Source organism: Poecilia latipinna, unplaced genomic scaffold (genome assembly GCF_001443285.1).
Source record: "Poecilia latipinna isolate Pla-1442-1.1 unplaced genomic scaffold, P_latipinna-1.0 Scaffold710, whole genome shotgun sequence".
Lineage (NCBI taxonomy): Eukaryota > Metazoa > Chordata > Actinopteri > Cyprinodontiformes > Poeciliidae > Poecilia > Poecilia latipinna.
In genome coordinates this window covers 251,100-262,271 of record NW_015113326.1, presented here as the reverse complement: position 1 = coordinate 262,271, position 11,172 = coordinate 251,100, and the positions used below count along the sequence as shown (strand labels likewise).

The 11,172-nt window shown below is 42.0% G+C and overlaps 1 protein-coding gene across 1 annotated transcript in view; it reads left to right on the top strand.

The window, feature by feature from the left end:
• Window positions 1-204: 204 nt before the first annotated feature.
• Window positions 205-11,172, top strand: part of sema3c (sema domain, immunoglobulin domain (Ig), short basic domain, secreted, (semaphorin) 3C) — a 51,427-nt gene continuing 40,459 nt past the window's right edge. Inside the window, exons 1-2 of the mRNA XM_015045157.1 lie at window positions 205-431; window positions 4,303-4,474. Coding sequence (XP_014900643.1) covers window positions 4,384-4,474 — 91 coding nt within the window. The 5' untranslated portion in view covers window positions 205-431; window positions 4,303-4,383. The remainder of the gene's footprint in view (window positions 432-4,302; window positions 4,475-11,172) is intronic.

Here is an 11,172-nt window from a genome sequence, read left to right as displayed (position 1 = left end):
TAAAACCAGATGATTTTTTTTGACGGATTTTCAGATTAAAAGCAGAGATGGATGCATGTGACCTGTGATGCGTCTCCATCACTCTGTGAGGTTTGGGTCCTTCTCTGATCTCTAAAGTGATCTGTTTGCTCTCCAGTTAACAGAGCGGGGACAGTGGAAGGAAGGAGGGAGGAAAAGGGGAGAAAAGGAGGAGGGGGCCATGAGCGGAGAGTGTAATAGGACACCAGCTCACTCGTCTCTTCATTCTCCTCCTCCTCCTCCCTCGTTCCTCTCCTCTGTCCTGTTCTGGCTCAGTCGAACCCGCTCCGTGAGCACTTGGATGGATTTCTCCCCGTCACGGTTGGAGACTTGAGGCGAGGAGTTTCGGGAGAAGCTCGGGTCTCGTTTGGTGGTCTTCCTCTCTGCGGTTGGGACGGGCTCTTCCCTGGAAGGTGAGTCCCTCTTCCCGGACCTTTACTCTCTGCGGTGTGTCGTTTCCTGCTGGATGCAGAGGGAAGTTGGTGGGCCGCTGGCGAACAGGTGCAGAGTCCCACCACTGGGAAATAAAACTTAATCTGGCTGAGATAGAATCACTTTGTGCTGCTTTTAAACGTCGGAGTCCTGTTTCATATTTAAGCGCTGCATGATTTTCCAGAATGACTCACTGCTTGGCCACACAATCGTGACCTTTTTAAAGGCCTTCTGAAGACATTTCAGCAAACCTTTACTGTTTTTATTACCTAACAAGTTACCTAATCAGTTGGTATGAAAGAAAGTTTGAATCTATAACCGTAGCTGCTGCTCAGTCATGAGTTTTCAGGCGCGTGCGGCTGCAACAACCCCACTGACAACTGACTGACAGGGTGTGGTATGAACACGCGCTGTCCTGTTAGAGCCGGGACACAGAGCAACTTGTTTACCACTGAAAGTTCAATTCTTCACACACAAAAAGCCAGATGGGGGGAGAAGAGGGATGCCCTGAATTGTGTAAAAAACATAACTGGGAGCAGATGGGATCCCTGGACACAAAGATTTATTCTGAAAAGGAATTTGTCTTCCACAATATGGGTTTATGAGCAGCTCCTCTGATGGAAAACTCATTGGGCCGAAAGCCAAGGACAGAAGATAATAAACACAATTATCACCACCCTCCAGAGAAAACACGATATCCATCGCAGCAGCAATCTCCTTTGTGCATAGACATCTAATTGATGCTGCAGAGATTCCTGGCAGGCGAGTTTTTCGGCTGAATTAATTGGAGTATTTATTATCTCTGCTCAAACGGTAATGCACCTTTTATCGGCGGTGCCTTCAGGGCGGACAGGACCTCATGCCTGCCTGCTGATGTGAGGTTTGAAAGTGTCTGAACTGGAGCCGGCGGGACGTCACCGAGCGCTCGGGAGATGAACTCCCACCATGATGAGTTCAGCAGCTGTGAGACCAACAGTTCAGTGCCAGACGCTCTCGCTGGGAGATCACCGTCTCTCTGAGCAAGCAGGGAGTGGTAGGTGTCAGCCAGGCTCGGCAGTCCAGAGGATCGCTTTACGTCAAACATCTAACATAAACGCCTTCCGCTGCAAAAACACAACCTAGGTTCTACTGCAAGCATAAAGCAAGACAAAACTTACTTATAAGTAACTTTTCAGCAAGATATAGTCAATAATTCTTTAATTTTGATGTAAACATTCTTGTCCACTGGCAGCTATTTTACTTAGAACAAGATATTATAAGTACTTTTCCATCAATATTGAAGAATTTACTTCAAACAAGTTCCTATATCTTGCTGAAAAGTTACTTCTAAGTTAGTTTTGTCTTATTTCAAGTGAAGTAAAAGATTTGCACTAAAAACTAGACAAGTGTTAATGAGCAAAGATGCAGAAAAACAAAATCTTAAGGATTTTTTTTGTCTAGTTTGTGCAAATATCTGAAATAAGACAAAACTAAGATTTTGTCTTATTTCAGATATTTGGACTAAAAACTAATTAAAAATACTTGGTAAAGTTTTGTGTTTTGCAGTATTAGTAGAGTTGAGCCTGTTTTGATGCAGTTTGAAGATGCAGGTTTTGCTCTTGCATTGTTTCGATGCTCTGTGCCTGACAGGAATGTGGGAGTAAATCCTGGTGACTCACTGGATGTCTGCTTTGTTTTCCATACTGTCACTGTTGGACTCAGGGATGCTGCTCCCCGTTATAATATCTGAAACTTTGTTTTGGTGTTTGGTTTCTCCCATCTGCCCAGCTCAGCTGTGGTTATCTGTCGCAGCTGCACCGTGTTTCTAATCAACCACCTGCTCCTGATTCAGTAATCAGCCTGTCCAGCTTTCAATTTTCTCAGTTTCTCTGCTGAGAAAAGCACAACTATATTTTACTCTAAACATCTTATTGCATTTGAAATAAGACAAAATTAACTTACTTTTTAGTAACTTTTCAGCAAGGATATGTCCTTAACCCTTTCATGCGTAGTGGTCACTACAGTGGACAGCTTTCTAAAAGCCATTTTCTTGTGGATTTTTATGTCATAAATGCACACAGACCACTGAAGTGGACACTAAAATACACTATCAACTACTGACCATCAGCTGCAAATGCAAGAAATTATTTTTGTTAACTCCAATATGGCCGACCCGGTCCCTCCTCCTACTGTAGACGACTCCAGATAACCCCTAAAGATAAAAGATAAATACTACTGGTGTATTTTTCAAATAACTTTGCATTTGGAGAAAATTACAATTGATCACCTAAAAGAAATTTGTTTCCCGTATCTTTATTATGCCTTAAGAAAATAAAAAATAATAATAAATAAATTGGAAAAGATCCTGACACAAAGGATCATAATTCATGCATGAAAGGGTTAATATTTGTATATTTATCATAAAATCAGTAACCAAGGATGATGATTATGGCCAATTTGATAACTTTGGGAATTTAAACTATTGCTGATTGCGTGCACGTTTTTAAAAACCGTCACAGTTAAATCTCAAAATGCACAAAGATGGCTTAGTTTTGGGGAAGGGCTAAGCTGTGGGTTGGGTAGGTACTCACAGTGTGTGTGTGTGTGTGTGTGTGTGTGTAGCTGACGCTGCGCTGTAAGCCCTGCAGCAGTCTTAATGCGCCCCGTGCTGCTTTACTGCTCTCAAGTTGAGCCAAAAGGATCTCATTCCTCATCAGTTTTCCATATGTTGCACCTGAACAGTTAAACTCCACTCCGCCTCTCCATCAATCATCCTTCACTTCGCTACGCAAACACACACGCCTCGGCCTATTTGTACACAACACCCCCAAACTAAAATTTTCATTGCATTTATGTACTTTTCTTTTCTCGTGTCATAATTTTTTTACCACGCATTCATAAGTCATGAGATCAGAGATTCAGACTGCGGTAAATAATGCATGTTTCTTGTTTTTCGCATGCAGGAAGGTCACCGGTGCAGTGTGGGTTTGTACAGCACAGGTGCTGTAGCAGCATAAAGCAGTCGATTTGTTCTGCAAGTTGAGAGTTATGCACTGCAGGAGATAACGGCCCACAGCGCAGAGCAGTACCTGCATCCATCAATATTTGAGCTGCTCTTGTCCAGTTATGGAGAAGGAACAAGTGGCAGCTGGAGCGCTTCTTCAGCTGGTTTTCTTTTTCGTGTAGATTTGCCTCATTCATATTTAACAGAGGTGCATTTGGAGCAGGGTGAAGTCAGTGACGTGATGTTCTACTCTTGGGTTTTAGTTAAATTTGTCTGTCCAGTGCACACCAGGAACGGTTAAAATGGTCAGTTTACTATAAATGTCTTTGATTTGTTTTGTTTTATCGGCCGTTTGGTGGGTGAACCAGCGGTCAGGAACCTTTAAAGTCCAAACAGCCTTTCTTCCTCCTGCAACTTCTAAATAGCTTTCTCCAGAGCTGACCCTTGACCCTTTCAGAGAGTACGTTTTATAAAAATGTACAACATGCTGCAGTTTAATGACAAACTGTTAGAAATTTCCATTTCAAAACATTTTAGTTCTGCTGCTTCATGTTGTCAGTCAGGTCAATTGAGTCATTGAAGCAAAAAAGTGTTGGTTAGAGTTAATTTATGATTCATTGATTGGGGAAAATATATTTTCAGCTGTGATTAGATGTTTTGGATTTACTTTTTTGTTTGCTTATTGCTTATACAGTTAAATCAGTCATTCACGCAGACATTCACACACTTCATTACATATTGATTTAAGAAAAATTAGAAAACATTTGTTTTTGCCACAATTGGTGGTATATAAATATGTTTTTTGAGAATATTGTACATAATCTCTGCATAATTAAATCGTTTTCTCAGACCTGCTGTCCTCTGTGAAGCCTCTCCTGCAGGCGGCGGTGGCGGGTCGTTTTCTGAGAGGTGAAGACGACGGCAGGCCGGAGGGGTCGGCCGGGTCAGCGATGGCGCTTTCCCTCCTTGCTCTCCTCTTCCTCATCAGCTCTGTCTCCAGCCTACCTCAGCCTGTGCCAAGAATTTTCCTGTCCTTTGGAGGTAAGAGAAATAAACTAGTTTATCATCAGCGTAGAGGTTTACCCAAGGGTAAAAAATGTCAGGTTTCAAGTTGGTTTTCTGATCAAAGTCCTGTCTTTGACTCTTGACTTAGAGCCAAACCCTGCCCTTCCTTTTGTCTTGTTGACCAAATCTACAACCTCGGAGGGAAGCGGTGCCGCTTGTCAGAACCTCCCTGGATCTGTTCCAAGTTGAGCTTTAATCACAGCTCTCTGCACTGCTGCTGCCTCTGGTTCTGATTCTTTAGGTTTGACACAAGATTATATTCATGGAATTTTAATGAAATTTCCTTGAAATCGGAGCATGTTGGCTTGAATCCATCCTGATGAAAGGGTCTGACGCTCACGTCCTTCTGGAAGTGAGGAAGTAGATGTTTGATTAGCTTCACTGTGGATAATCCAGAACCAAGAGGCTGTGTCTGTCGGTGAGTCGGGTTTCTACTCTCGGTTAGCAAAGCGCTGCTGTATGAAGTTGAATCTCTGCTGAGGTTCCTCCATGCTGGACCTTCTAACTTTCTTTCTTTTCTTTTTAAACTCATGATGTGTGTCTCATTTTTGTTTTTGACCAAATCAAGATCATGGATGCTCTTAAAGGGCCGGTTGTGCCAGAATGTATTGATGAAACCAGTTCACAAATTGTTAAAATATCAATATTATTATTGAACATCTTTTCAGTCCCTCAAGGACATCGTGATTCTTTTTGTGATTTTTTTTTTTTTTTTTGCAATAAATATTAAAGTGTTTGTGCATAGATGCATAGATCATGGACTAAACAGGCATCTGTTTAGTACAAGTAGGGAAGTTTTTGAGAATTTTGTTTTCAATGCAGCGTGCACAGATACATTTTTGTCTCATTTGGATCGGCACGTAGTGTAACAGTCCATAACACAGGTTGGGACTCTGTTGAGTAAGTGGCAATTATTAAGAGTAACCAGGCAGAAAACTGGCAAAGTGTGTTAAAAAGTAAAAGAAAAAACTTTTTTTTTTTGCTCTAAAGATGATGTATTGTGAAAAAATTCACATTTTGAATGTTTTATTTTTACTTCCATTTGAGTTTCTACTCCTAAAAACAACCCAAGTGCAAAAAAAAAAAAAAAAACAAGCCACAGTTTTTGGCAAGAAGGTGATGTTTTTTGGTGCCTGGAAAATGAAACATTTGATACATCCGGCAGGCAGTGCCCCTCACCTAGCAACCCTGTTACCTAGCAACCCCAGATGAGCTCCAGCACGTTTGGTCAGCTGGTTTTACCGCTGTACAATGGCTGTTGGAAAAGACAAGTGTTTTGTTGTTGACTTACCATCCAGAAACAACTCGCTGTGTTCTTGTTTGTTGTGCAGAAGGCTCCACTTCTGCTTTTCAAAGATCTACGTTGTATGTTGAGTTGTAGAGAGCAGCTAGCAGCAGCTTGCTTGGATTTAAAGTGACAAAGACCCAAAAATGGCTCATTCTGATAGGAGCCCAAAAATAGGTAGAATAGACCAGCCTGAAATCTCATTATCTAAGAATGTTTTTGTTTATAAATTGTAATTAGCATTGTTTTTTATAGCCCATAAACCTGTGGTCAGTCGGGTTTCCAGAGGATACAATGAAACGGTTCCTTGCCATGTTCAAACTTCCTATCCTCCTGACCTACCAGGCTATGTTCCCTGGCCTTCATTAAATTGTTTGTTCCCTTTAATGCATAATGAGGTAATCTTTTGATTTGGAGCAGAGATTAAATCACAAACAGGTGGAGTGCTGTTATGTGCTATTTTGAGAGTTAATAGATTGCATTTGATTCTAATTAGGGGTATCAAAAGAAAGCAGGCTGAATACAAATACATGTTGGCTGAATTGACCTACTTTCTGTTGAGCTATCGATTAAAATACATTCAAGTTGTGGTTGTGATGTAACTTAAAGTGTAAAAGTGATGCTAATACTTTCCCAAAGCTTTGTACCTGCACTGTTTCTGCGTCGTTTGAGTCTCTGATCGACCGTTTAAAATGTCAGAGCTGGTTTCGGAGGCTCAGTTTGCTTTCTGAACGTGGGTTGAATTACGTTTATTTTCCTTACCAGTAGATAACTCATCAACAAGCTCTGCCCTTTGTTTTTTATGGCCGTGTATCTGCACAACATGCATTTCCTTGTTTTAAATTTATCAGGTGATCCTTTTGGGGTAATTTTGGGGTGAGAGCAGCAGGGAACAAATCAAAATGAGGATGTTTTTTTAAGCTTTAAAGGCCAACATCAGGTGTGAGTTCACATTCCTGCTTTGATTTGGCTCATCGGGGGAAGAGCCAGGGGATGCTGCTTTGTGTTGGAGTCAGAAATCATCGCAGAGGCGAAGGAATGAGTTTGGCAAGGTGGAGCACCATATGCAGGGAGACCCCTAGGGATGAAGGAGGAGGTTCGTTTCTTAGACAAACATCAGAGGGAGTAATTCGGTGAGATTTTGAGTGTCGGACTGGGAGGCGACGGCGGTTTGGCACCTGCTGGGAGTTAAAAGGGTCAACAATTTGACAGGATTCCTGAAATCCCACATGAGATCTGCTCACTTTTTCAAGCCGGAACAAACTAATCCGAGAAAATAAATCCATACTGTGGACCTTAAATATTCCTCTGTCATTGCTGAAACTCAATCTAGGGGTAAAAGCGGGTCAGCGGGACTCCCAGCGCAGCCCAACGTCCTGCAGGGAAGCTGCAGCCTCCGGCATTCCTTCCCCTCTGTTGGAAGAGGCGAAAGAAAGCAGCCAAACCGCAATTAAAACCGCATAATAAACAGCGCAAAACACAGCTACCCCAAATAATAAACCGTAAAGTGGTGCCTTTCTCTGCCGGGCCTCGGATGATAAACACAGATCCAGCCGAGAGGCAGACCTATTTAAGGGATGCCCAGTGTGATAAAACATAATTACCCCCTCTCCAGGGGCTTTAAATGTCACTTCTTTCTCAGCGTCTATTCTGGTGTGTTTTATGGCAGTTTGATGCCGTTTCTGAGGCGTAATGAGCGTATAATAAGAACATGGACATCTTAAAGAGAAATATAATTGCAGTTTTTGGAAATGAATCCAACAACTTCCAGAATACTGTCTGCCTTTTGTAATTATGCTGCAAGCTATTCTGACTTCGTTAGGATTTAGAAAACACTCAATTCAGTGGCGTTTATGTAGATTTTTTTTTCAAATATTATATTCTGGTGCCATTAATAATTCATATCTGAAGTCCAAATGTGTTTTTTGGAGGACAAAAAAATAAAAACAGAGATTTATGTTCAACATTTTGACAATAAAAACACAATTTCTTGCTACAAAAATACAACACGTTACCTTTTTAAGTTAGATTTATGAAAAAAATGCCATTTATAACCCAGCTTGGCAGATTTAATCACGTTTTTACTAAGCCTGTCGTAATAAACAATCAATTAATCAATTAAATCGCATTATAAATTGAAAAGAGCTTCATAATTTCCATTCTGATGACTTTGTAATCAACTTTATTTATGGTTTTGGTTGCGTGTGGTTTTATCAATATACTACTTGAAAATTGTCTCAAATCACAATTATCGTTTAACAGAAAAATTACTGAAGAAGTCTTTGATATTTCCCACTTTCTCCTCCACTTTTCCGCTTGTCGCATTTCAACCAAACTATTCTCAATGTTCCTAAAAATCAGGGAAAAGAAGCCAAAATCCCCTGTGAACCATTTCGAAAGGTTTCCACTAAGTTTTCAAAAGTTGGACTTGGTTTAAAACATCTGCATGGTGCAGCTATTAAGTTGTTTTATGTACATTAATAATAATTCACAACACATGCAGGCAACAGTACAGATTATTCCCACATGCCAAACTGTGAATTGAACACAGTGGAGGAAATGAAGCTCCCAGAGAAAACGTTTCATTTGATGTTTATTTGTTCTGCTACTGTATATGAAGCCGAATCAGCCGTTGCCAGGAGCGTTGCCGGGTCTCTCATCCGTCCCTCACATTGACAGATGGTTCGTTGGTCTGTTTACGATCAGCATCATTTAACCTCATCAACAGGCTCGTTCTGGCAAACTCTCAAATTCAATACAAAGCGAACCAGGAGACGTACACAGTGGGCGTGCCAACCAGTGAAATCAGGCCAGCTGAGGACTGAGCAGGTCTGCTCTGACGTTTCTGCGGTTGATGTTGATGTTAGCATGCTGAGCTTTCTGGAGTGATTGATTAAAACGAGCTTCGTGGTTTAACGAGCGCTCGTTCGCTCCGGCGTGAACCACATGGCTTTGGCATGGAGATCAACTCAACGTGGGAGCGGATGCACCGGTTTCCTTTCATGACTCATTACTACAGCCAGTTATCCTTCGTAATTCATACGCAGTCGGCCGAGTCGAGTCTGGCTTCTGTCTCTCCTTCACGTAGGAATGCTATAGGAATGCATGAAAGTCGGTAAATTTGACAAGAGTGTGTGACGGTTCAGAATCTGATTACAATGAGATGGAAAACTCTCCACTCAGTCATTAAAAGTGTGTGTTTTTCTTCAACTAAACCCTCCACTAGAATCAATTGTTCGTAAGCTTTTCATCCAGGATGTTTGACTTCTTCTCTCTTATGGACATCCATCTACAGAGATTGTTAATAAACAGACAATGTGCCAAGCACTACTTTCTCAAAAATCAAAGGTAAACGCTGACGGTTCTCCTAACCGCTCGGTGTAGCTTACTGCCTTTGGTTTACATAAAGCCTGCACAGTAGCTTCTTCGCCCTCTGTTTTTGAACTTAATGAAGCCTGTAAAGTAAAATCAGTGACGCTCTGTGAATACGAGGAATGTTTGGTCTTGCCAAGCTGACACACTGGAATCGAAAACCTTGAAGAGAAATGGAGCGTGACCGTTTGTTCCCCATGCGTTGGCAAATGCTGCTATCGTAGAAAGTCTTCATATCTGATTAAGTTATGCAGAATGAATGTTAATAGGAGTCTGTCTCTGTCCCTGCTCAGTTTTAGCAGAGACTTTGACGGCTTCTGGACGTCTGTGGGATTTCTGAAAAGGATTGATTCGGCATGGGGGGTTGCAGTCAGAAAAGGTCAACTTTTCAAAGGTTTTGACACACAATGGCGTGATGCAACGTTCAGTCTGTTGTGTGGCGCTACGTAAGTGACGTAGCTGCAAAGGGTCAATACCGTGAATATTTAACACTTGTATTATTTCTAAGACACTGAAATTGTAAGAACAATTGTAAGTTTTAAGCTGAAACTGAGGCAGATCTTTTTATATAAATTAGATCAGAAAGTTCCACCTGGTTAAGCATTTCCTTTTGCCTCTGGCTGTCCTCTGTGGGTAATAAATACATCAGCAGTGAAAATCCTCTGACCCGTGTCTCCTGAAAGTCTTCCCTTGCTGTGACAGTCTTCACGAGAGCCTCTGTGACAGTAAAATCCCGGAGATTTACCGTCTGCTGGCTGAGCGGAGAAACCAGAAGCTGATGTGTGTAGGGGAGAGGTCGCCGGCTAAAAGGCCCAGTGGTTGACAGTGTGAGCTCGCCTGACTGCCAGCGGCATGGAAAGGCAAAGTCAGGTGCTAATTGGGGCGTCAGGAATGCAAACTAGCTGCTGGGGCAGCATCTTGGGCTGATGGTCATCTCCAGTTTCAAAGCTTGCTGGGGAATATTAGCCATATCCTTAACAGGTTTGGCCCTGCCGTTGACGTTGGCGCTGGATAACATCACTCTGCACAATGCTCCTCATTCTCATACGTGGATTTAGCGTCTGCTTTGGAAACATGGCTGTCAGAACTAAAGCATTTGCTCCAGACACATGATTCCCATTATAAATGTCTGCATATAAATAATTGTCAGACAACAGCCATGGAATTAATAGAGGCAGTTGATAATAAACTTATGCCGTCTGAGTGAGCTCTGACTTCTGACATTACTGCACATTTATGCACGCTACCTGAATTGTAAGTGCTGATAATGCACAACAGGCCTGTTGGACAGACAATCGGACGACTCTGTCAGCCAATGCCACACAACTTGGGTGGTCGACACCTTAGCTTTCCCTTTGCTGCATAAATACCGCAGCAGTTATTACAGTGTGCCGCCAGGGCAAGTCCCAAACAAGAGACGATGGCCAAAGGTTCTGGCTGCGCTCATTTTTCATCGTAACAAGCTGCCCGCCAGTTGCCTGGACACAGACTTTTATTGGCACAGTAGGTGTAGTGGTCTGCACTTCTTTTCCATAAGTGCAGCCATCCATAAGTGAACTGAAGAGCTCTTAAACCAGCAGGTCAGACAAAGAGCAACAGTATTTGGAACTGAGTCTGAAGCTCTCATTGTCTTGTGTGGAGAGACGAATTGCAGTGGGGCGGTATAAGCTCCTTTACCATTTGGTGAATGGGGATTCTCCCACCAGCTGCCCCTAACAACCACATAACAGGTACCACTTCAAGTATAAGAAGAACAAGCCTAATTAGCTTAGAGTTAATGCATGCATGCAGGCCTTTGAGGCGGAAAGGCATCTGATGAAGACCAAATTTACTAAGGACACTCAAAGTGTTCTGCATGGGGATCCTTTACTGTTTTGAACTCTCCAAAAAAGCTGATACTAGCTGCCTTTTCATTACGAATGTGCGCTTTTCTTACCGTTTACTGCTAATGTTGAAAAAACACAATTTCACAATCAATTAAGAAATTTTGAAAAACGTGAATAAGCTTGGTTTTTGA